A 26,190-nucleotide genomic window follows, 5' to 3' on the forward strand; every position below is an offset into this window, starting at 1 on the left:
TGAATAGTAGATTCACCCTTTCAGGCTCTGCATTTGAGAAAAAAATTAATTAGTATTCCAAATCCCCTCATTTAGTCAGCAGTCTTTCTCCAATAAAAGAAAGCTTTTGTGTTTTGGAAATCTAAGAGAAACAATGGGGAATTACCCCCACTTGAGTTAAATTGACAGCTTTTGCAACAGTATCATGTTGTCTGTCGGGCTTTTAGCCTGCCTGCTTAATAGATATTTGCAAATCTAAGCTCCGTAGCAAAGCAGGGGAGAGGGATATAAAGAGGCAGATGGTGAGGTGGTACTTGTTGGAGGATTATAGCATAAATATTCATCGATATTATTGTGCAAATTCTCTGTAAATTTCACATTTTAAAAGCTCTTTTGTAATTCAGTATAACTCTAGCTGTTCATAAGGAACAACTAATGCACGGAAACTTGAGGTTGCTCAATATACAGCCCAAGCTGGCACAAAAATCACAAAAAGAAAGAAAAAGTTGTCACCCAAGAAGACAGGTTGGTAGTTTGCACTGGGAGGCACTTCCTGATCCAGTTCTACTTAAATCTTATGCTGACACAAGTAACAGCCCCAAATGGCTTAATTTCTAAATGTCGCGTATAGCCCACTGAAGTGCTGTATACATGTGAGATTGTATTTGTAGGAGTGACAAATCAATACCTGAGTCCTTTCAGGGCTTGCAAACTAGGCTTTCTTCATCCTGTCTCATTTGTGAAGCTGAATTTAAAAAATTACTTTTAGAGTCGTCTTACTAGGCAGGTCTTGGAACAGACTGTTGTTTTTTTTTTTAACCTAGTACTACAACTATTATTTATCTAATAAGAGAAAGAACTGGGTTCAATTTTGGCCTCTCATTTCCCAGAACATCCACTGCATTACCAATCTATGCAGTTTTAGCAGTGAAGGGACACTCAGACTCTCCTTTTGAAGCTGCTCTGCTTTGCACCTAAAGGTTCAGGGCAAGCAAGCCTGTGTGTTTACACATATGTGCAGTGTGCTGCTCTGAAAAGCTACCTTCCAGGTATTTTTCAGTGGTCTCCTTTGTATGTTACCAAGTTAGCTACAGCAAATTAGTCTTTACAAAGCAAGCTTTAAAAGTTTGTCTCAAGATCTGCCTCAGCACATTAACACTGCCATGTTCTTGGCATAGCAGACAAGGACTAAAGGGTTATATGGTTGCTAGTGTCTGTTTATTTTGTGATTTTTTAAAATCTGAGTGATTTATATTATCTTTGCAGTGATGCAGACATTATTAAAAAAATGAAAGTATTGCTTGAGAGTGAATACATTAATTCTCTAAATGTAGCTTTTTTTGCACCACTTGAACATCATGACCATTAGTATTTGGTTGGACTGCAGCAACGGGAAGAGTTAAGACTACAAAGAGATGAACAGATAAACATTGGTCTTATCTGTGTTGTCATTGTCCATCTATTTATTATAATAAAAATCAACGAAATTATTGCAGCAGCGTTCAACTTGGCCTACAGGCTCTAATGTAAGTCCTGCAAGCAGAATTTTGTCATTGAGTAGGATCCTTTTCTCACAGAAGCAGAATTTCATTGGTGCTGGCTTACTGCGATCTACATGTTAAGACGATCTGTGGATCTTGAGTCTGTGTGATTTGTGAGAAACAATTGTTATTAATGCAACCTTTCTTCCTAACTTGCATTTCGTAGTGATACCTCCATATTCTAAAAACGGCAGTACTAGGTAATAGGTTTGACCTGAAGAGTTAAGTAGCCCATTTCTGCAGGTTCTGGATTTGAATGGGTTTTCTTTTTGCTTTGCAGAGAGGCAGCACGTGAATGTCGCAGGAAGAAAAAGGAGTATGTGAAATGTCTAGAAAATCGAGTAGCTGTGCTTGAAAACCAAAACAAGACACTGATTGAGGAATTGAAAGCACTTAAGGACCTTTACTGCCACAAATCAGATTAATTTTGGATTCCCATTTTCACTTGTCCGGGTGGGATAGAGACTGGTTCTGGTTATACCCAGAAAGACAAAGTAAACTTTTAATTTTCTAAACATTTCTTTTTTTCTATGCGCAAAACTGCCTGAAGCAACTACAGAATATATTTCATCTGTGCTTTGCATCAAACTGTGAATGTTCAAGTACTTGCCTCCTCTTCTCCCCCTACAAGATTATTTTCATCATCAGTCTCAGCGCGAAGAAGAACAGGCTTCTTTCTCATCTCCCCATCCTCTTCAAGGAGTTACAGTGGTCACTTGGGAAGTTACTGTGGGGAGGGTCCTTTTGTAATGATTTCAAGATTTTGTGCTGAGCTCTTTCCATTGCCTTAGAGACAGAACCACCCCAGCCTCTTGGTCCAGAGAACTGTGGGCCACGTACGTGGAGCACGCGCGGTGCAATGAAGAAGCAATGGTTGCCAAATTGGTTTCAGGTATTCATTATGAACTGTAAAAATACACGGCTAAGCAGCATGCCAAAGGAAAGGCGCTTCACAGTCACATTCTTTATGTGGAGATCACAAACCTTTTTCGAACTAGCCCAGGAGGGGTTTTGGTTTGTAGTCTGTATTAAGCCCTCCTGGACTAGTGAAAACTTCTCCATCCCTCAGAAATGAGCTTCACTGCTCAGTTGTTGCTGCTCAAAGCTTATGTGTGCAAGTGTGTTCAACGTGCTGAACGCACAAAAGGCAAACACGAGTTTCATAGGATATTGGTTAGGAAATTATATTCGTGTGGGAAAAAAATTCAGAATTTTAAAAGTACAATAGCGATGTTTAGAAAACAGTCACGTAATAAGCAAGGGTAACACATGAAAGCACTGCCTTTTGATTTGCAAAACAACTAAGCAGTTGAAGCGCGGCCAGCTCCACATACGTACTCCCTGACGACAGTATAGCCTGTGTCCCAGGTCCTCTCAAGCAATGAGGTTATTTCTGTTTCCCTACCACTGTCTCAAGTAATGGAAATTATTGTACTCAATGGAAACACCAGCCTGGTTTGCTGGATTCTTTTTCAAACTTTGAGGCTGCCTTCCATGCGTAAATTAAATTGCAGTATGACAACTGCCAGGACAACCTCAAATATTGAAGAGGACTTCAAACACAGATATTCCAACTTCTGCTTCGCAAGGGACAATATTAATTATTTGAACCTGGCCAGGCTAGCTAAATTCTTAATTTATTCAGAGGATTTTTTCATGTAAAGGATCAGATATACCAAGTAATTTATTCCTGCAAGTAAAATTACTCACGTGCCTCAGATGTTTGCCACATCAGGTTTTTTTGTACACACTGAGGAACCGTGATCTTTCCCAGATTGACATTGTTTAAAAGGTAGTTCATGTTCAAAACCAGCTCTGTACTGAGCATTAGGACTCCAGAAGAATCGTGCTCAAAAAGAACCTAAAAGAATGTCAAGAAGTCGTCCAAAAGAATGTGTCAAAAAAAATCATGTGCAGTTTGTTTCCTGGCCCTCTGAAGCAGTCTCTTGATACACTAACTCGGGTCATTTGATGGAGCGAGTTTACTTTGGCTTATGGTCAAACTTTATATATGAGAGACATATGAATAAGATTCTGGTCTGTACTAATGTCTTGCCTAGCAAAGTATTTGCTAATATTTTTTTCCCATTCACTCTGTTTTTAAGATGAACTTCAAACACAAGCTTCTGGAAGGTTACACAGTCAGTGTGATGTTAGAAGAAGAACATTTGGAAGACCCTGGGCAGTTGAGTCTCAAACAGCTAAGCAGTATTAAAAGTTCTAGTTTTCTCATTCGAGAGGGCATTCCGTTTCCAAGAGACTTTAAAAGGAGCAGGGTTAAACTCGTAGCATTATTGTTAAATCTACAGTTCTCAATAATGACGAATTATATTTGTATTTCAAGAAGAAAACATAAGTATCGGAATTACGAAAGAATTAATTTTAACAAGTGTTGAGGGGGGTTTACAAATGGTCTGTGTTTATCTGCCATAGAGAACTGACTTTCATGTTTTTATTTAATGGAAGATGAATTTATTACTCTAGCAATGCAAATTTAAAGAAGACCCTAAATTCCCAGCAATGCTTTTCTAAAAAATTCTCTGCTTCTTGAAGTCAGAGAACACAATCACATACAACAGGTACCAGTTTTTCAGAACTAGTGCTGAAGTAGAAATGTCGATAACGCAGGAGTCATTTCTTGTCAAACATGAAGCTCATAGTGGCTTAATTTACACAGTTATACACGGAATGGTTCCTCCAGCTGAGAAACCCAGAAAAGGCTGTATGTGCGACATCAAGGCTGTTTCTTTTGTAGAACCATCTATGTGCAAAAACTTGAGTTTTTGCAGTGAACCTGACCTGAGAGCTGTTGCTGGTGGGTGATGAGCAGCGTCCAGCACTTGCTGATAGTCACTTGGTACAAAGCCTGGGAGAAGAATGGACCAGGGAGCCTAACCGGGTACCTGGATGGGGTTCTTCTAATACAGGGTTGGTACAAATTTGTGTAGCAGTGAGAGGAGAACTGTGTTACCCGTTTGTCTGTGCGTGGGCTGGAGTGTTATTAGCCTGGACCTCATTAGCAATTAACGTTTCACTAAGAAAAAGAACGTTAAGTTTTATAGTACGGACAGATCTGCAGGAATCTTCATTATGCTGCACTGAGGATTTAGGGACTTGGATTTCTTGAATGGAAATTTTAAATGACAAGAATAAAAAATGTATTAGACCAAGTACAGGGCTGGCTGCGGTTACCCATACATGCTTCTTTATTCATATTAACCCAGGAAGGGAAAGAATATGACACAGGAATCCATTCATATGTTATCTACCAAGTAATGAGGTTGGGGTAATGAGCTTCTATAAACTAAGGCCATTTAGAAGTAGGACAGATATGCTGGCAGGGGAGAAGGAGGCTTAGTTTTATATCTCACGATGGTGAGTTTTCAAGAACCGATAGCCTGTTTACCTGAAGAGAGGGTTAGAAAGGGCTAGATTCATTATGTTCATAATAAACAAGAATTGATTTGAAATATAATTTTTGTAATGTCATTATTTTGCAAAACAACAGCACCGATCAGGCAGTTAAGATATTGTCAGAGGTGCTCTTTTAATTTAGATATTCTTGGAAAATACATATGTATAATATATGTACATATATATATATACACACAGTATATAATCTACAGCTCTGAGAGCTTTTAAGTCAGGAATGCTGAGTATTATAGTATATGGAGGTCAGAAAAAATTTTTACTTTTCTGTGTGTGTCTGGGTGTGTGTGGATGTGTATGCGTGTGAAAGCTTCCCCCCCCGCCCCAGTAGTTCTGGGCTGCATTATTCTAGCGCTTATTACTGATTTGTTTTGTGCTGTTTCTCAGTTATCCATTTTTCAATAATTTTATTTCATCTTTCTTTGCTCTTGTGAGGTTTGTTTTTTTAATGGATGGAGATTTTTGAAATGACATAAACAGTCGTTTCACAACAACCACCACCACCCCCCAGAATAATTCCCTTTTGTGCTTTTTCTCTTTGGCAGCTATATATCAAAGGCAAAACAATTGCAAAGGTTGTTAAGGTGTTGTTTTCTAAAGGAACCACTGGTAAGACTTCTGTTCTCCTCCTGGGGTAGTGGCAATGCATTTTTATTTAAGCAGCAATTTCACCAGAATCAGGTAGTTGCCAGCACCGTTGTTTGTATCTGAAAGCACAATTTTAGCTCCTCGGGACTGTACAGACACCTGCAGGTCCTGGCTCTTCTGTAGTTGGTGTTTGCGTTGCAGAGCGCTGGCTTCTCTGGTACTTGTAGCTTGATCAGAAAATTGGTGGGGTGTTTGGGATCATTAAGAGGCTCAGGAAAACTAAAAAAAAAAAGAGATTTAATAAGGAAAACCAGCCCTCATAGTTTCTGATCAAAATTTGTACTGCTCTTTTGTTTTTTAATCTGGGCTTCCAGTAGACTGCAGCTGCAAGTAGTCATCTGTTAGTGAAAACTGGCCTCTGCTTTTTTTAATAGGTTTTTAATTTATGACAGCCAGCCAGTGCTCTTTGTGGATTAAAATAAAGACAAATCTCCCCATCAAAGCAAGTTCATTATCAGTGGTGGCAAATCTATGACAATTCACAGAGGATTTCTTTGGTTTTCTAAGACCCTGTTTTTAGTAATTTTTTCACCCTGAAGCTGGTTAGTGATGTAACATTTGCCAATGATCTAACCAAAAGGTCACGTATTTATTTTTGTTACACTATATTCTTTGTAAATGTTTAATTAAAACGTGCACTTTTAAAAAAAAAAAAAAAAGAGAGCAATTTTTGCTTAAGAAGCTCCCTGGCACAATTGTTGTAAATCCTGCTGCCTGCACACAATTCAGTCCTCTCCTCATAGTTGACTCCCCCGCACATTTAACTTGCTGATCAGCACCTGGCGTTCAGCAGGCGCTACTGCAAAGTGGCAGGAGGCGCGAACTGGCAGCACCGAAGGCTGCAAAGAATTAAGTGTGTGGTGTCTCCGAGCAGCGTGTACGGGATGGATGGGAAATTATTTTTAGAACAGAACTAGTTCAGTGATCCCAAGTGGCGAAGGGAGGTTAATTTGGAAGGAAAGCGAAACTATTTTTCAGTCACTTTATTCCCCTTTTCTTAATCTGAGATTTGGCTGCAGGTTTCACAAGCTGCATTCCAAGAAAAGAAATGAAAAGTCTTTCCATTTCTTTGACACCAGGAAGTAAAGGTACATTGACAATGTGTCGCTCTGCTTTAAAAGGTAAAAAAGAGCACAACCACCTTTCTTTTGCAGGAACAATGATAATTTAGCTATAACCCTGAGATCTGTCACTGTGAGCAGGTTTAAAAAGCGTATGGTACACTGATGGTTCTCTGTACTGTGCCTGGGAACTCATTTCCCTGAGCTTTTGAATTTGCTAGTTGTAAAAGACACTGATTTTGCAGAAACGTGAATGTATCGCGGAGCTCAGTTGGTTTGGGAGGAGCCAGACTGATGAAGAGAACAGGGTGCTGAAATCCTACCTACTGCGTGCTTGTGACAGGTTCAGGTCTGTGGATGGATTTGGCTTAAATCTGTGCATCTTTGGGGAAAAGGGACCAGATCCAGTTGGAAAAGAGGGTTTGTGTTTCAAGTGGTTTTGCCTCGGAATGTGTTTTCGACATGTATTTAAGCTCTAGCCCACAAGGAGATTTGCTTGGGCTTGTTCGCGTAGCACAAATTGAAGACAGTGACCTGTTTGCGTTCTGGTACTGCCAGTGCAGTTTGTGACTTGCTGTGTCGCCTCAGCTTTATATTTCTCTAAATTAGGGGATAGCTGAGTTGAGAGCATGGGGAAGGAAGAACTCGAGCCAGGTAGTTATCTGGAAATGGCTACTCTTACGAACTAACGATGTTCGGATGCTCTCTACAAGTTGCGTTTTATCCAGGTGCCACTCCATTTTTTTGTGTGTATGTAATTACATTTATTTATATTAAAACATTAATTTTTTAAAAATTTTAGAACTTCGAGTTTGTATGAGATTTGAAACTGTGCTGCTTATATGGACTTGTAGGGATGGGATGGGGAACGGGGCAAAAAGAGGTGCTAGTTGGCAGCCAACCCCTGCACGGACTTGTCCACAGATCGGTTGCTCACTTCAAGAATTAGTTATTTCTACTCTGGATTTATAATTAGAAATTGTTTTGGAACAATATTCTTCAGGGAAGCTTCCAGAGCGAGGGTTATTAGTCTCCCTTTGGAATATAAGCTGGAAAGAGTAAGTTCACCTCACCTGCATTTCTGATTCTTTACCCAAACCATGTCAGCACAGAACAGGGTATTTAAGCTCGACTCCCACATAACTTGTGGAAGTTAAAAGACTAAATGAAAATCCATTATTGGGGGGGGAAATAAATTCTTATTTACATTTCCCCAAAAATCTAGAAACATCCCTGTCGTGGGTTTTGTTTTGGTTTTTGGTTGGTTTTGTTTTTTTGTTTTTGTTCTTTTTACTTATTTTTTTGTGCTTTATCTGTGTTTTAAAAAAATGTACTGGGTTATAATGCATTTTATTAACACTATGTACATATTAGCTGCTTTGTGTTTCAGAATGGTAGTAATTGCTTTGTATATTAAAGTGATTCTTGTGAATTTGTGAATTATTGTCATAAAGAAGTGTTTTTTCTTACTGTAACCTTTGTGGTATAAACTGTCATAACTCCCTTTTTACACAAACATTTATGTGCAGTCACATAAACATGCTTTAAAAAACTCTATAGAGTCTCTTTTTTGAGCAGGATGTTCCATTTATGCTAATGGAGTGGCAAATGGTAGCTAGATAGGAATGTGGGAGAAGGTGTATTTTAAGAAGACTCTTACAATCTGAGGCCTGCTGTAGGTATTCATGAGATATTTTCCCCAAAGGAGAGGTTTTTAAATCCCAATTACATTGAATTAGATTAGTGAGAAGTTAGATCCTGAAGAACAAAGTTTCTCTTCCACTTCTGATATTGTTAAACCTGCTTTCCAGTATTCATTCTGGTGGCAATTAGTTCTGTTGTTTAATGGTGTGTGAGAGACTTTTCACAGTTCAAATGTTCTTTTTTTACCCACTTTTAAGCATTCCTGTAAACCACGGTGTTAATAACAGAGCAGAACAGAAGGCAGCAAACCCTGCAAGGATCACAACCCGGTTACATCATTTGCAAGGCTGGATCTAAACCCTGGGATGAAAGCCAGAAGGAGAAATTCAGTACTGAGGTAAACACACCTCCAGTGAAACCAAGGGGAGGCAGTAAGGGCAGCTCATTATGGCTGGGATTTTGTGGTTTTCACAACTGAGTGTTTTCATAATGCCATGCACATCGTTGCTCAGAAAAACGTGTATCTCAGTAATGAGGGAGAGTCCCGAACAGGAGTTAGTCCATGAGATAAAAATGCAGTTTGGCTTGAATTTCAGACAGAAGGAATCTGGTAACACAGATCGCTGTGCAGTCAGTAGATCAGCTGGTAAACCCGATTCTTCTTACACTGCTGCACCTTGAAGCTCTTCGTCCATAACATACAGAGCTGAATTTCATACTCTGTCTTAATATTAATCAAACATCACTTTAGTTGCAATGACATTTTAGAAGTTGGTTTCCTTGCAGAAGGGCATGTTTCAGGAATGGTTTCACAATCTCACAGCATGGTGACGTCTTACCTGGTCACTTCTCCACGACTTGGATGCTCTCCCTAGGGTGAGTATTTTATTTCTCAAGACACACTTTCTCTATTGCCCCACTACCCAGGGACCCATGCCCAAACACATCCTCCCTGCAGATGACTTCACATCATCTGTTACAAAACAGGACTGATGCAATGGAACCACCCAAAGGAGAATGACGCTGACTTCTCTAGTGCTGGGATGACCAAGGTGAGAGGAGGAAGCACCTTCAGCAGGGCAGGGTCTTGGCTTAATTGCCAAAGAGCTGCTTCAACACTGACATGGATCTGATAGCAGTGCAGCAGCTCACCCAGTAGCAGTGAGAGATGTCCCCTTGAGGGGGTGTCACTTGCTGAGCTCTACAGGTCAGGGGCAAGACACTCACCTGAGCTGCCAGTGACATCTCACATTTTTCTCCACAAGTATTTACTTATGGGCAGTAGCATTGCTTCAGCCTTCCAAAGTACTCCTAGGGTTTGCATACAGCTGCTGTGCAGCTGCTACACAGCAAAAGAGGCCAAGGCACACTCCTGCTCTTACGGGAAGGCAACAGGCAGTGGAACAAGAGACACTGAAAGCTGCTGAACAATTAGAAAGGTATGCAATTAAACTGTAGTGTTTTAAAAGTACAAAACTTTTCCTGTCGTCAAAGCAAGGCCTGGAGCAAAGCCTCCTTGAAAGTGTGTAGGTTGCTGCAGTAGGATTTATTCTGCGCTACGCTGGGCTTTATTCGGTGCTATTTAAGCAGGCTTTTAAAGCGTGCTTCTACAGCTGTAAGTATTGCAAGCTGCAGCCTCTTGCAAGCACCAAGCACAGCCAGGCAGCAGCTTTCCCCACATGGCCCGTCACATGCGCTCACAAGCCCAAGCACCAGCACGCTACTTTCTGCCAGCCTGGAACATCCACTGAGCACAGGCAAGCTCACAGACAAGGAAACACCAGTGGGGACGAAAAGGAAGAGGAGCGGTGAGAACTTACAGCCACACTCTGAAAACTAGAGCCAGAAAGAGAGTGGGGAGAGCTCCTCATTCTTTTCAACCATTGCTCAGCTAGTTGATACAACAGGAAAGCCATGTCTGGTGCATTAAAGCTCATATCATGCTCTGGTTTTAATTAAAAGTATTGTTTTCCTTCCTTCAAAGGAACTTCAACTCTGGTTTCAGACTGCATATTCCCAGCCAGCTGCCTAAATACTGTTTTAGTGACACCGTGTGGCTCCTGAGGATACTGTTGTGAGTGTTCTAAAGCAGCAACACTTCCGGCTGAGTCCAGAGCCAAGCAAGGAACTAAGCTGAAAACATGGAGAGGATGAAGCACAAGACCTCTGGGCCCTATTCATGGGAGCTGTAATGTTAAATGTGTCATTTCCAGATTACAGTCTCCACATCACTTCTGGACCACAAACCCCTTGCATCTTTTCCAGTTAAGAAGTTTGATGGAAGCAGAAGTGATAGAGCTCCTAACGTCCATGACCCAAAGCAGCTTCTGGTGTTGCTGTGGCCAGTGCCAAAGACATGGACACGCTTAAAGCCCTGACCTGAGCTTTGTAAGTTAAGCTTAAAAAAAAATTCCACATCCACCAAAAAAAAAAGTACTGTAGCAATTCCTGCATCTAGAAGCCCATTGTTTCCACCAGTTTCGTTCTTCCATCAGTAGAAAGAGAAGGAAGCCTGCTGCTGGTGCAAGCCCAATTCCAGTCTGCAACGCATCTTTCCCAGAGCTGTTTTTACAAGCTCAAGGTATGAAATCAGTTACTTATAACAGCATCTGCCACACTGCACAGAAATCTAGACACTGCCCCAAGGTCCCAGGTAATACAAGAAGTATAAATAACAGCTCTGAGAGACAGAGCGAGCCACAAACAAAGGCAGAAAGTAAAACATTATTTAGCGGTACTTTGAGAGTTAAAGACTGATTTGATATTTAAAGAACGGCTCGAGTCTCCGTGTTTCACTTGCCCTGCTGGTTCATGTGCACGTGTATCTGCTCCATGGAGCCATGACCTCCCCAAGGGAAAGTTATGGTGTTAGAGACAACCCAAGAACCATGACTGCTTTGGTACTGCAGACAGAGGCTCCACACTTATAAGTCAGTTACAAACACCACTGATTTCCAAGCTGGCTTACTGTGCAATACTGATTCGCAACACAGTCCTCTACCCCCAGATCTTGTTATTTTTTCCATAAGCCTCTTCAATTCATCGGTGACAGCAACAGAACAACTTTACAGCAGCTGCCTTTGTTGGTTTTGCTCTTTTAAGTGGCTTCTTTTACTACAATTTTTGAGATGCAGAAGGCCCGAAGAGTTCAGGCATTTAGAGCTAGACTCTTAGCTTATATTTCATCCATTTTTCTGGAGTTAAGGAAGTGATAAGGGGAAAAACACCACTCTATTTCTAAGTTTCCCACAGAAATTAAGTGTAGTTTGATTTTAAACAACAGATCTTTTGATGACATTTTTGATGCCTGAAGATTTCTGGAACTTAAACCAGTTTCAGAAATTACATTTGATAAAAAGTCAGTGGAAGACCCTATACAACTCTACCGAGAAATGAAGCTGAGGTTCAACATGCAGAATGCAAGTACAATCCTTGCTGGATCAGACCAAGTGGTCAGAGAAGAGCATCAGACCGAGAAGGCAGGGAAATAACACAACTGCACTTATATGCTTAGGAACAAGTGTATTGAGTAGAAACAAGGGGAGGACTGAACAGCATCAGCGGTTTACCAACAAAGCATAGAGTCAAAAGTCATCCTTGCGACCAGCCCTCTGCGCTTTGTAGATATGAACATCCTTGCTGGAATCATAGTGGACCTCAGACACAGAGAAACGGCCTCTCAGCATCTTCAAGAATTTGTGATCCCTTTCATAGCGGATACGACAGGAAAGAAGAATCACGGTTTGCTCTGAGCACAGGTAGTCCAGCGTCTGAAGCAGTTCTGCAAAAGTTTCTTCCAGATAAACGATGTCTGCGCCCAGGATGAAGTCAAACACTCCTGGAGAGAAGTTGCCCAGGTCTTTTCCCCAAGTTAGTTCCTTCACCACAGCTCTCAGACGTAGTTCGGGAGGTAAGTTAGCCTGGACGTTTGACTCCAGGAACTCCAGTGCTGCTGCCCTGTCTGTGATGGTAACACGAGCACCTAAGCAGTACAGGAGTTTATGTCTCAGACAAATAGTCCATGTCCATAAATACAGCATTTGGAATACAATGCTCTAAGTCAAGAAGGCTCCTTAGCTCCTGTTAAACATTAACAATTCCCCTGAGCTGTCTGATTAAAAGCAAACAAACAAAAGAACAAAACAAGCAAAAGAGCCCACTACCTACATACATCCTACCCTTCATCAGTCACTTAATATAAAGGATACTCCACATGAAGATTGAAGTTGGGTAGAGAACTAAAAGTGTATTCTGCAGCTTGTTCTTAGTGCATGGAAGCAGAGAAGTTACTTTCTGACTTTCCATAGATGAGAACAGAATAATTAATTGTAGCAGGGATTGTTACAATTAACCTGCTCCAATTCTGTATTTGTTCAGTAGGTGAGGGGCAGCTAGAGAGCCTCTTTCCCACGTCAGACAGATCACATGAAAAATCTCTTCATTTCTCCAGACCTTGTTTCCCTGTCTGCAAAATAGGCTTATGCAAGCTCAGAGAGCGGTTTCTGTCTGTAGTTTTATCCGTGCTGCACAAGAGGACAAGGGTAAGATGACAAGAACACACTTGCTCCCTGGGGGAGAACAGCTGCAGACCTGAGTGTACCTGAGTACCGTGGTAACTGGCTCCAGCCTCAACAAGGTCCTACCATAAAGTGAACTGCAGTGGCACCACCACTACAATAAATAACGCAGCAGGCTCTGAAGTCTAACACGAAAGGAAGAAGACTCAGACAGGAAACATCACCATTCACATATATAGCTTTGGTGCTAACTTCTACACCAGGTATGTATTATGGATGTAAAAGTGCCACTTTTACTGCAGTTGTAAATTGCTTTAAACAAGAAAAAAAAAAAAAAAAGCCCTTACCTAATAAGGTGGCCACTATTCCCAGCAATCCAGTTCCAGCGCCCAGCTCAATCACAGACCGGTCCCTGAGATCAATGACTCCCATCTCCAGATAAGCACACAGGACCACAGCCTAAGCAAAGAGACAAGGGCAATTAGCACGGGGCTCATTTCAGTCCTGCTGAACGCAGGATTTCTGATTTACACCGAGACAGACGATTAGAGGAAGGGTCAGGCACTTCAGGTCTGAAGCGAGACTTTGTTCAGCCCTTCTCTGCCTCCTCCCTGCACGTCTGGTCTTTTTATGCATTTTACAGAAGACACTTACAGGCCAATGGGAAAAAGAACCACGGAGGCTGCAGCTCATGTGTGGCAACACAGCTTCATGAATTCCCAGACATAACAGGAGGCAGAAAGAGTTGCATTTGGAAAGGAAATTCGGTTGGGGGGTGTCAGAGTATTGCACAAGTCTAGAAAAGGATTCAGAGTATCTTGCATGGTATTTCAAAAGGTTTTAGCCCAATGCTGTCATGCCATCAGGAAGGACACAGTGAAAGTAGTAACGCTTCTATCTGTTTGTATCTAACATATTATATTTTACAGAAATCTTGAAAAGGCATGCTCTCTGTAGCAAGTTCCGTCAAAGCCAATGTCGGGAAAGACCAGCGGTCCCAGGCACCAACTCATTTGAGGAATTTGCTAAAATTGCTACGCTTGTTCTTTAGAGGTAAGAGCGCAATTTGTGTCTGGACAGAGACCCGATGGACAGGGAAGCTTTGCAGCAGCCTCGGGCCTGCCACACACCCCTCTGTTTTGGATGGTTCTTATCCCCAAGATAAAGTCTATCAGCAGTCCTTGACCAGCAGGATCTGTACTGTGCTCTGAAGCATGTTAAGCAAACATCATAGGCCACTGGTAAGAAATGGGTGAGAGTTCTACGAGTTATCTGAAATATCTCCTGTATTTAGCATTGGCCGAGCAGGGTTTAAGGTGGCCTGTTTCCCCTGCAGTCCTCCGAGACCTCTTATGAGGGAAAAAAAAAGGTAAAGCAGAGTTTAACGTTTTGTAATTTTCTAAGGCAAGGACAAGCGCCACGGGAATCCCCCCCAGTACAGGAATCTCGTTCTCTGCGCACACCTACCGCGTCCCACACCACGGCCGCCACCCCCAGCCCTCGCCAGTCCTGCCGGAGCCGGATGGTGCGGCTGGCGAAGCGGTGGGTGACCCAGGGGCTGTGCAGCTGCCGCGCTCCCCAGCCGCCTCCCTCCTCGTACGGCACCAAGGCCATCCTGGGGCCGCCGCGGGGAAGGAAGGGCCCGGCCCCTCGCCGCCCAGCCCGCCCGCTGCTCCGGCGGAGCGCCCGGCGCCGCAGCCCGGGGGCGGTGCGGCCTCCGCGACTGGGGACCCGGCAGCGCTCAGCGGCTGCCCCCGGCGAGCAGCAGGGATGGGGCCGGAGCTGCGGGGCCTGCAGAGCGCTCCTGCCTCTCAGCCGCGGCGGGGGAAGCGGAGAGGCTGCCCGCGGGGCCGGCCTTGCGACGCCGCTGGCTGGGAAGGGCTGTGCCTGCGCCCGCCCCCGGGGCTCCGCGGGGGAAAAGAGTCGCGCTGCTTCCTGCAGGAGGCTGGAGCCGTGCAAAAGGTGCGGGACAGCCTGTGGGAGTCTGCCTGCTGTCCCCGCAGCCTCGCTGTGCTTCACGGCTGTGGCTGTTGCTTTAGAGGTGGTTGGAAGTCACTGCAAAGGAGAGGTGAAGCCTGCCAGCTTCCTCCTCCATTGCCAGCACGGTGAACATTGTCTCTGCAAATGCACGCTGCCAGCCTGAAAGTGGTCCTTCGATAGCTGGGTGTATGGGAATATAGAGGAAGAATGGGGAGGAGGTTAGTTAAATGTAAATACGCCCAAGTGACTTGCACCTGTCTGTAGAAAAAGCGCATACATCACACTAATTGTTTTACTGACCTTGTGTGTTTGATGAGTAGAACCTCTGGGTTAGATAACATAGGCCTGTCAGAAACTCCAGGCACCTTATCACTGTGTCTGAGATTCCTGCTTTGTTATAAGAAAGAGCGGGAGGCTGTACCTGCCTGAAGCCTTGAAATACAGGTGAGCTCAGCAGGCCCAGGGATCTTCCAGCAGGGCTGAACTGACCAGCGCCTGCGTCCCCGCTGGTGTCACCTTTGCCTGGGAGCTCAGGTGCCACTTCAGAGATCCCCCAGTAGAGAGGTAACTAAAATAAAACTTGCTCTTTGCAATGCATTCGTGGCCTCTGGCTCTGCTTGCGACATGCCTGCGTATGTGCACACACTGGGTAACCATTGCAGAAACACAACAATTCTTGTGAATCTTAGCCAGAGCACTGACCAAGGCATTAAAGCCAAAGTTGTTCTCGGGTGGTGGTGTGGCGGTGAGGCCCCTGCGGCGTTGTTTGTGCACGGGCTTCTCTTCACCTTTGGTTCCATTTAATCTCTTGTTTGGCAAAACAACACAGTGCTCCTCTCCTTTGTATGTCTCCATCTCCAGTTACTTGAACTTGCTCCAAAGCTTGCTAAAGGCCACGGGAGGGCTGGGGAAGCGTCCTGGCAGCGCTTGCGCTCTGGCTGCCTGGAGCTGCTGCTGCAGGTACTTAATCCAGCAACAGGCACAGGACCTCCAGCCGCACTCAGCCCCTGAGAGGGGCCAGGCCCTGTGTTTGTACGGAGCAGGGCAGGGAGCAGCTTGCCCTCCCTGCACCCACCTCCAACCGCTGGCTGGCTCAGCAGGTCCCAGTGTCACCACCGACGGGGCAAGGACGGCCCTCAAAGTTGTGGAACATAACCAGCTCCAGAAAACATCCCCAGTCTTTCCCCCAGGGAGCAGCAAATCTGGCTGGCAGACGAAAGCGAATGTGGTTACATCCAAAAGTTGTTGATTTCAACAGAGTGGCTCAAAATTCACAAAAGCCTTTGTGGAAGAGCATTACAGGCTGCACAAAGGTAGCAGGAACTGAAGCTTGTTTTTAGGGTTCTGCTGCTGTAGGAGAATGGAAACCAGAATTTCACTTGCCCCAGACCAGTTCATACTTGTCTTATGGCAACTCAAACTTCTCCTCATAAACATGCCAGAGTGGGTGCGATGATTCAGCTTGCTGTGGTTTTATGTCCTAAAGTGCTGGTCCCTTGCCACTACTCCCACTTTTGAGAGTTTGAAACTGCTTGTGCTATTATCTCAATTATTTTTTAAATTATTTATATGGGCAGTGTGGGAAAAGCAATGAGAGTGATTACACTTCAGATGAGAACTCTGCTTGGATGAGTTTTTGAATCACTTAACGCTGTGCCTAAACTACACCGTCAGGCAAATGGAGGGAAACTCCCAAAGTGCTTTTATCCCAAGAATGTGTTTTTGTAAGTCAGATATCCTGAATACCTTCAGAGCCCAGCAGGTTCTCTACCAGCCCTCCCCTGCTTTCCAGAAGGATTTCCCCTTCTTCCCTGCTAATATTAGTTTGGCACTGACTTCCATGAGCCTTATGCAGGAGATCAAAAATTACTTTCCAGATCATAACTGGATAGTGAAGCTATGAAAAGAGAAGCAAGTCCACTAGAAGTTCAGTATGGGCCCTGGTTCCCCATAGTAATTCTAAGCCTATATTTACCTGTTTTTCCCCCTTTCCAAATCAATTTTCTAAGAAGGCACAGTACCAGGGTATAATAGTGGCAGAGAAAGAGACTTTGTTTCTTCCAGCTTTCCTGACAGTTAAAGGGTAAGGAAAACACAACAACAAAGAATTATGGCTAAAACAGTTGCCTGGAACTGAAATGCTTTTTCTCCCAACAGGACTAGAACTTTGCACAACAATAAAGTTGCAGGAACACAGCCTGGTTCAGCTCTCAAACACTGCAGGAGGCTGCAAGTACACCTAAGCTGCAGATAAACTTCCCAAGTAGGGAACAGCTCATCTTAAGGTAAGCAAGAACGAGTTAAAGAATAAAGAAACACCAATTCAAGTCCATTCTTATCTCATTCAGCTACTTGATAGAGCAGGCATAATATGTCCAATTATGAGTAAATCCTGCTGCCTCATGCCGGTAAGCTGCTTGGGGTAATTAAGAAAAAGTGTTTAAGAGCAGTGGTCCTTGTAATACTTAGAAGATCAAAGAACCAAGTAGATGAGACAGAAATGAGTACAAATTATTTTGGAGCTATACTGATGTACCTGCCATTCTGAAATCTTCTCTTTCCTGCTTAATATTTAAAATCCTTTCTTAGAAATGCACGTGATGGTTCTTGTGGGATTTCTGTAGATGCTGCATGTACCACATGGCTGTGCACGGATTTTGGAGCCATCCATGATGTGGGAAAAATACTGCATCCCTCACGCAGTCTCTGGTTACCAAGGCAAAGGCAGGTATAAATAGAAACAATCTGATTTTTTAAAAAACACTATCTAGAAACCTGCGTTGCTGATAACCCTCTGACAGCACCACCTTATTCCAAATGGTTCTGTTCTACAATTGTGTAGAAACTTCTGGTCATACACGTTTTATACTTTCCTCTCTAAATAAATAGCAGCTACTTCTGGTTGTCATCCTAACTAAATACAAAACTGTCTTTGAAGTAAAGTTTGGACAAATACCTATCTTGCTATCAACCAAATGAACATCAGCTAACACAAAGCTGGGAGGAAAACCCAGAAAAGAAAGCGGTCTTTTTATCACTGCAAGTGGCCATTCAAATGACTAACAGTGAAATTATTACAATTTATACATTATCATTTTCACCAGTAGCTTCCAGATTCTCCACACCAGTGAGATAGATGGGGTGGTGAATTGCTTAAATACAAAGGGAATAAGCCAGAGATTAATTTGCTGATGACAGCTTGCAGTTGCAGAATCAAGGCATCCTCAACTTGAACTGATCTGGATCGTCTTTGAAACCCATGGGGTAAATTAACAATGAAAAGTTAAGTTTCTGCAGAAACTGATGGGTTATCAGCAGACCTTACAAACTGCTGCTTCAGCAAGATTATTGAAAAAAATGTTAAATATTGAAATAAATATATGGTCTGATCTAGCATGTCAGTTTCCTTTACACACGGACTTACATTAAACAATGGAAATAATGATGAAAAATATGAAGATGTATAATTTCATAAGCGCTTGAGCTGAAACACAGGAAGTTTCTGGAGCTTCTGAAGAGGGAATAGTTCCCGTCAAGCACATTACGTTCACGCTTTCAACTCGCATCTTGATAAACTGTCATACATAATCACCGCGTTTATTAAAATGTCTTGTTACAGAAAGATCACTTAGCTTCTGGTGGAATTATGTGACTGATCTCTCAAAGGCCTTGCAGGTCTGAAAGCTGACATTATTCTGAAGTTTTAATTAAGGAACAAAAAGCAAAATGAGTAAGCTCTCTTTTGCAAGCAACCACTGCAGTTCCAGCTGCACTTCATTTGCAGGAAACCTCCTCCGCTTACCACTCACTGCACTGGCCAAATTTCTGACGTGCTCTATGGGTGCAGTGCTGTGTAACTGAAGAGGAAATGACAATGCAAGCAATGCACTGTATTAATTTAAAAGTAGTTAACAACAACTAATTTAAAACAATTTAAAAACAATCATATGGACAGACAGACAACAGTTATGGCCTAAAGATGCAAAAGCATCTGCCCCAGTGCAGAGGTTACCCTTTAAAAAGCAAGCAGAATCCAAGCTTAGGAAAGATCTGGAGGTTTTGCTGTTACTTGTAATGGTATTGGCAGCGTTTCTCTTCTCCACGCCTTAGAAGGAAAATCCTTCAGACAATGGAGAAGGAAGAGTCAAGTCTAAGTAATTTCAGGTATCTTAAATCTAACAGGAAGGGCTCCGCAGAGCCACATTCCAGGCTTTGGTGGCCCAGGACTGGAATTAAACCTTCAGTTTACCCTAAATAAACTCACTGCAGGGCTTACGCGTACAATTTGCCTTTTCTGAATAAAGTCACACATCCACATTAATGTTTATTTTAAAATACTGGAAAGCACTTTGCTTTTCCTCGTAGGAAATTTGTATCCACAACCTGCAGTAACAGCTATTTCTTAGTACATCAGAATAGTAGTTCTGGCAGCCCTCTGCCCAAGAGCACACAAAGCCCAGCTTTGCAGGCCTCCATTTTTCTTGGCTTCAGCACATCTCAAATTCTCTTCTCAGGTATTAAGTCTTCATTAACTCTACCTTAGCCTTTGATAGCTGCAAAGCTAGTTTTATTTTTCCTTAAGACAAGGTGCAGGAAGGAAGGATCAGAAAAGAAAAGCTAAGGTAAAGGAAGGTTACCTTCCATCTGTTTGTGCTCCCTGCAGTGATCCAGATGCTCGCACGCCAGCCAAGAAGCCTGTAATGACATCTTAGATTGCTGCAGAGGCAAAGGGCGCGTTTGATCAATGACACCAGCACTGCAGTCTGTCCTGATGCTGGGAAACACAGGCTCCTGCACCTGGTTTGCATGTATTCACCACTAGCCAAGAGTAGTACAGAAGATGATTTAAAAGTGTGACAGTTTAGGGCTACTAAAATTCCACCTTGTGTGTTCTGAACAACCTCACTGGTTACTTCTTTCCCTGAAAACACTGGAATTTTCTATTTCCCTAACTACTCTTTGGTTTCAGGCTTTTTTCCCTTAAATGGCCATAGCCTTATGTTTCTTGTCATCTTCAAAAGCCAATCACGTGTGCAATATTTTTGTCCTGTCAGCTGGCGGTGGATTTCAAAACAGGATGCCTATTTTTCCCCCCATTATTTGCAACAGTGAGACACAGAAGTCAGAGCTTTTGTTTTCACTTGGTTATACAGGTTCAACCTGGTGATTCATTCTTCCTGCAGCTATGTTTCCAGGAGAAGACAAAGTGCTGGCCCTTCTCCAAGTTATCCGCAGACTGATTGGGAGTAAGTTCAGAAAGCACTCCTCCCGCAGCTGGGACACTTTCTAAGAAGGGAGAAATTGAACAAAACACCCCAGAGCTGGTATTATCGCCCTGCAGACAAGCAAGGAGGCACCTGGCCTTGGGAAGCCACGTGCAGTACTAAGTCAAGGTAAAGATAAAGCATAATTTACCGGATTTAAGATTCTTGGCCCTGTGAAGCACAACCGAGCATTTGCAAGGAGCCGTTCTCCATTTCTGGGACTGATGGTGATGGCTTATGGAGAATCCTATAATTGAATTTCAAGCATTTTAGGAGACTCTCAGCTTCTTGTTGCAGTTGGTGTGGGCAAAAGCATAGCCTTAGATTTGGGAATCGTTCAAGAGTCGTTATTCAGATAGGAGCTGGTAACTATGGTTTCAGACATCTCCCAGGGGTGCTGCTGCTCGCAGATGAAGGGAAGGCTGCTTTTGCATTGTGAAGCAAGGGACTACAGGGTTGTGTGGTTATGAACGCAAGTGCTGAGCTTTTGGAGAGGGAGTTAAATTAAAACATGCACAAATCTACCTACAAGTAACCATCACAGGGAAATCTTGAGGTAGGAAATGTAAAGACTTGTCCTTTGAATGTAAGCAGACAGCGACTCGCACATACGGGGCAAATGGGCCAAGTAAAGAGACAGGATAGCCTTCTCCTGTGAGCCCACAAGCCAAAACACAGCTGGTAGCACTAATATTAGTTCTGTCAAGCCTGGCAATCTTCATTTATTATGCACCCTGCAAATAATTATACATATAGTTAAGCTTGTAGCTCAGAAGCTGCATTCAGTAGTTGGCAGAGTATGTTCCTCACTGGTATAGATCCTTTGACCTCGCCAGACTCACATCAGGAGTGAATCTGGTCCTTTCTGTTTTTCAGAATAAATTGAACGTCTTTTTAATCTCTGCATCTCAGGGATATAGATTGCTCGTTCCTCAGCTGTCATCATGATGTGACTTACGTTTCGTTTCAGGATCCCGCTTGCCTTCCTTAAAGGCTGTGTGGAGTTCTGGTGATTACAGCAACTTCCCCAGAGGGCTTGAATTAGGATTTGTTTCCCATATTTTGGGAAGTTGCTTTCCCTTTTATGAAAATTAAAACAAACATACTCTTTCCCCGCCACACATTATTAAAAGTTAAACATGAGCCACCACTTGAAGGACTGAAGGCCTGTATAACCAACTTGCTCTTTTTAGAGAACAGTAACATTAGGTGTCAAATTTATAAACTCCCATCTGGGCTGCCATTAACACCCGCTTGAATCTGTTTGGCAGTCAGTCTTTGTAGGTTACATTTAGGTCACATTTTCTTTGTGAACACAAATGCAAGAGAATTACTTTTTATCTTCATAAGAGCAAGATTCAGGTTTTTAAAAAAAAAGACAAACCTACAATGTGAGAACAAATCAAACAACTGAAACAGGAAGAGAGAAAAAAATTAAAACCACAGAATTCTTTCATTCAAGGCTCACATCTGCCTAAAATCTGGGACTTTGGTCTGTGCCCTCCTTGCCCGAGTTATCCTGGTGGAATGGAGTGCTGAGGCAGTGTTCAAATGAAACTAAATGTAATCCCCAGGAGGTTAATTGAGCATGAATGCTCAGCACTAATCCAAACTACAAATACTGCTGCACTTAAAGCTGAGCAATAAACTGTTTTCTCATCCCATAAGAAAAAGCTTTCACAGTTTTCAGAAGTGTTTGCCTAGTGCTGCAGAGGACACAAGATCTCCCCTTTTTGTTTGAATGCTGTCTGCAAGCATACAGGCTCGAGCCCCGTTCAGAATAATCTGCAGCTCGGGATCTGATAGACCCATGAATCCCATTTCCATCAACTTGCAAGACTCTCTCATGGTGGTTTTCACCCCATACACCTTGCAGGTGGGGTGTCCTTCCCAAAGGAGGCACAGAAAAGCTGTTGCCATCAGTGGGACTGACACTTGCCAGCATTACTCCCCAGAAATAGCAGCGATTCTCCCCATTATCTGGGACATTGTTGTTGCTACTCTGCACTAGGACTTACTAATCTTTAGGGGCCAGCCCTGTAATCAGAAGAGCTCAATAAAGCTGATCCACCCTTCCTGGTACCGTCATCCGCACTGGGAATTTGCCTGACTCTGGCCACAGCGCTGGTGAACCGGGACAGGCCGGGGTGAATGCTGTAACTAATGGGAAATGCTTCAAGCAGGGTGGAAAAAAACAGTTCAGTCGAATGGATTATGCAAAAGCACAGAATTTGGTGCGCTGGGTGCCCTGCTCAGAGAGAAGGGGCAGTGACCGGGGGTCCCACAGCACAGACGTCTCTCCCCGGAGCAGGAAGGAAAGGGGTTGAATCTCAACAGTCCATAATAAGCTATTTTGGGCTTATGCATTCGTTATTGCCAAGACCTGCCATCCAAAATGCCTACTTATCATGCAAAATGTGGAACTAGGTATGTGCTGCCCGTTGTACATCAAAGTAATTGATTTTTTTATAACGGAAGCTGTCTAATGATTCACTGGGGTAAATCAAGCAAAACAGCAGAAAGATGAGGCAGAAAATAGGAAGAGAACCAGGACCAGTGATAAATCACAATAGATACTATTCAGTATATTGCTCTAGCAGTAAGTCAATAGAGTGCTAAGTTGCATAAGTAAAAACGTGTTTCATCTCTGCAGGGTGTTACTCAGGCTATACCTATTAAAAGGATCACCTGGTTCTGCAGAAAATATGCACAGCAACAGGTTTTGTCATATTATCCTGATAAATCAGATCTGTATTGAGATTTTAAGAGTTACTTTGCCAAAATGGAGGGGGAAAATGAATATTCCTCATTACTGCAGCTACAGGGAATCATGCACAGATATGGAAAAATACTCCTTGCTGGCATGCTGAGGTATGTGGAAGCGGAAGCTTAAATTCTCCTGGAATGACGGGGAGGTGGGACAGTTTGCTGCTTCTGTGATTTCCAGGGCATAAAGTCAGCTTCCTCTTGCTTAAGAGCTACATGAATAAGGTTACATGGGGAAACAGAGTACTGATTTATTTATTTCTTCCCTCTGCATGTTTGTATAAATCCTGATACTCTACAACAGCGCTAGTGCAGGGGAAGAGCAGCCCTCCTCCCTTCCCCTTTGCAGCATTACACACCAACAATAAGTACGAGACCCATGGGAAGCGTCAGCCAAAACCAGAACATTCACGCCCAAATAGCAGTGAGACACGTCACATACTCCAGCCATTCCAAGTTCCCAGCACTTTTCATCTTTTCAGGACAAGTATGTGGGGTTTTGGCCCTCGACGGCTGAGTCCCGGTGCTCGGCTGCCTGATGAGCCACTCTCGCTCGCTTCTTCGCCCTCAAACGAGGATCTCTCACTGCCCAAAACCGCAGCTTTGGCAAAAGGTTCTCTGAGGCCGCTCCAAAGCCCAGACTTAGCAGAAGTCTCGACTTGCTGCGGTTGTACCTCCTTCCACCAAAGCCGGGCAGCCACATCACATGCGCTGGCATGGCCGCAAGGAACAGGACGGACATGGTTTAAGAAATGGATACTCGTTGTCCTGGCTTGCTGAGGTGTGCAGATTTTCCTGTGATTCCTATCACCGCTGTGGACAGAGCAGGCTCAACTCCATCAGCGTTGAGCTGCTGGACAGGCCGTAGCAGCACAGCTTGCTCAGCTGCTACCAGTTTTTAATATAGACTCAGCCGCTACCACTTTTTAATATAGACTCAGCCAGCTGCAGACACTAAGGGTATTGCCTTTCTGGTGTAAGAGGGTAAATTACACCAGTTTTACTATTAAATCAGCACAGGTGCAAGCCAGTTCTTATTCTTGCTTGAGAATTAATTACTTCGCGAAACCACACCAGCCCTCCAGCTTTCTGCTCTTCCCCCACCGTCCTCGCCAAAAATCAGTGGGTGCAAGGCCAGAGGGAAGAGAACACTGACTTCTGAATGGCTGTTTTGGGTGAAACCCCTTCATTTCTCCCTGACTCAGCCGATAGTCGAGTCCCGGTCCTCCCAAAACCTGGGATTAGGACTCACCATCCTACAGTTTTCCAAGCAGAGGACGAAAGCTGCAGCGGTTCAAAAGCACTAAAAGCAAATCTCTGAGGCCCTCGTGTAATCCACAGCCAGGTCAGATTTCTCCGGACTAACAAGGCTTTACAAACTGTCAGTAGCGAGTGTGGAGAGGCTTAACTAACACAGCTTAGAGAACTTGCCAGCAAGTGAAAAAGTATAATTTGTTAGTCTGAGGGAATAATTATAAATCATTTGTTTCCTCCCTTTATTGTGCCTGGGATTGAGTTGCACAGATTCTAGAAATGCAGCATCTATGGCTTCCTCTCTGCAATCACATGGGAGAGCCAGTGTTAGGATTTGTCCTACAAAACGGAGTAAAACCCTGAGCCTGCCTATCTCTGGAATAACTACCAGCACAATAGCAGCGTTTTGTAATGCTTTATGTGTTCTTAAGTCTTCTGCAGGGCCATTCTTCTTATCAGAGCCCAGAGGTAAATTTTTGTGGCGATAGCGAGGTGATCCACTGCAGAACGACTTCAGTCCATGTTTGTCAGGGCCTCTGGCTGCCGTGGGTATCTTGCCCTGTAATCCACCTTCCCTGGAGCGTATCTGAGCGTTCCAGTCCTCTGGGCAGCTCTCAGGTAGGTCAGACCCACCACGCGAACCCGCCGCTGCCGGAGACTTTCAATACAACAAGCCAGAAGTCCCTGAAAATCCCAACGGCTGCACGTAACGTTTGCTCCCCAGGCTGCAGGCAGGTGAAACGCAGGGCAGCAAACCACAGGCCATAGGATGCAGCAGGGACGTACCATTGCTTATGCTCAACTGCTGGAGGGACTTCACCCCAAAGTGACTGGAAGTGACTTCCAGGTGGCCGCTGTGACCCCCACCACCACCCAGCTGCCCACTTAGCGTGTGTGGGGGCAGGTGAGCACGGCGCTCCAGACCAACCCAGAAGCTCTTAAAGCCTTTAATAATGGGGGGAAAGAGCAAGCGAGGCTCGCAGCCAACCTTTAGAACTCCCCGGAGCAGCGTGGAGGCTGCCGGCGTCCCCCGCTGAGCCTCTCTGGGCGCAGCCGCCGCGGGGACAGCACGCAGGCAAGGTATTATTTCTCTTATTTATTAATACATTCCTGTATTTTTTATTATTATACTCTGTTATTACTTTATTATTCCAGCAGTGTTTTGCTGCTGCTGCTGCAGCACGTGCGCGGCCGGGCCGCGCGAGCCGGGCGCTCGGGGGGCGTGGTCAATGGCGTGGCCCCGCCCTGGGGGGCGGGGCCGAAGGGGCGGTGGCCGGAGCTGCGTGTGCGCGTGGGGAGCGAAGGGGGGGCGGGCCAGGAAGGGGCGGGGCGCCGGCGGCGTGACGAACCCCGCGCCCATTGGCGGAGCGGCGTCACGCGGCGCCCCGGCGGGAGGTGATTGGGCGGGAGTGAGGTGGGGCTGGGCCTCCCCCTCCCCCCCCCCCCCGCACCCCCCGGCCCGGGGGACGGTGGCCGCTCGCGCGAGGTCCGTTGGTCGCCGCGCGCAGGAGGCGGGGGGCTCGCGCGGCCGTTGGGGCGGAGGCGGCGGTGATGATGATGTGATGCGGCGGTGATGCGGCGCTGAGGCCCGGCCCGCCTCCCCCCTCCCTCCCTCCGCCCGGCGCCTCGGCTCCCCCTCCGCCCCCTCCCCCGCCCCAGCCCGGGAGCCGCGTCGCCGGGGGCCCGGCGGGGGAGCTCCGAGCTCCATGGGCAACACCGTCACCTGCTGCGTATCCCCGGACGCCAGCCCCAAGCTCAGCCGGGCCCGCGGCGGCGGGGCAGCGCCGGGGCCCGATCGCTGGACGGACGCGTACCAGGCGGCGGCGGCGGGCGGCGGCGGCGGCTCGGGGTCGGCGGAGGCCGAGTCGGGGGACTCGGATCCCGGCGGCGGCGGCCCGCACCTCCAGCACATCAGCGACCGGGAGTTCCCGGATGGTGAGCGGGGCCTCGGCGGGGAGCGGCGGGGCCGCGTTCCCGCCCCGCCGCGGGTGGGTGCTCGGGCAGCCCGGGGCGCGGCGAGTCCCCGGCCGCGCTGCGCCCCCTGTGTCCCGGCGGCGGGGGCAGCGTGCGGGCCGTGCTGGGTTGGACCCGGCCGCGCCCCAAGCAA

At 45.1% G+C, this 26,190-nt stretch overlaps 3 protein-coding genes across 6 annotated transcripts in view; 2 read left to right on the top strand and 1 right to left on the bottom strand.

The window, feature by feature from the left end:
• The window catches only part of CREB1 (cAMP responsive element binding protein 1), a 38,014-nt gene extending 29,801 nt beyond the window's left edge, over positions 1-8,213 (top strand). For both annotated transcript variants that reach the window (XM_082056751.1, XM_082056750.1), the window contains one exon: positions 1,805-8,213. In XM_082056751.1, coding sequence (XP_081912877.1) covers positions 1,805-1,945 — 141 coding nt within the window. In that variant the 3' untranslated portion in view covers positions 1,946-8,213. The remainder of the gene's footprint in view (positions 1-1,804) is intronic.
• A 3,394-nt stretch (positions 8,214-11,607) lies between these two features.
• On the bottom strand, positions 11,608-15,224 carry METTL21A (methyltransferase 21A, HSPA lysine). Of its 2 annotated transcripts, none has more exons than XM_082056754.1 (3): positions 15,100-15,224; positions 13,167-13,278; positions 11,608-12,284 (listed from the first exon to the last, which is right to left on the bottom strand). In XM_082056754.1, exons 2-3 carry the CDS (start codon positions 13,249-13,251, stop codon positions 11,887-11,889), a joined length of 483 nt encoding a protein of 160 aa, XP_081912880.1. In that variant the 5' UTR covers positions 13,252-13,278; positions 15,100-15,224; the 3' UTR covers positions 11,608-11,886. The 2 variants fall into 2 exon arrangements, with proteins under 2 accessions (XP_081912880.1, XP_081912879.1); XM_082056753.1 differs by lacking the exon at positions 15,100-15,224 and adding an exon at positions 14,287-14,694 and having other exon boundaries at positions 11,615-12,284.
• A 10,312-nt stretch (positions 15,225-25,536) lies between these two features.
• CCNYL1 (cyclin Y like 1) overlaps positions 25,537-26,190 on the top strand; it is a 31,089-nt gene continuing 30,435 nt past the window's right edge. For both annotated transcript variants that reach the window (XR_014184282.1, XM_082055113.1), the window contains exon 1: positions 25,537-26,018. Coding sequence is in view for 1 of the 2 variants with exons in the window: in XM_082055113.1 (XP_081911239.1) it covers positions 25,790-26,018 (229 nt within the window). In the remaining variant the exon portion in view is untranslated. The remainder of the gene's footprint in view (positions 26,019-26,190) is intronic.

Source organism: Streptopelia decaocto, assembly GCF_964273445.1.
Source record: "Streptopelia decaocto genome assembly, chromosome: 6".
Classification (NCBI taxonomy): Eukaryota; Metazoa; Chordata; class Aves; order Columbiformes; family Columbidae; genus Streptopelia; species Streptopelia decaocto.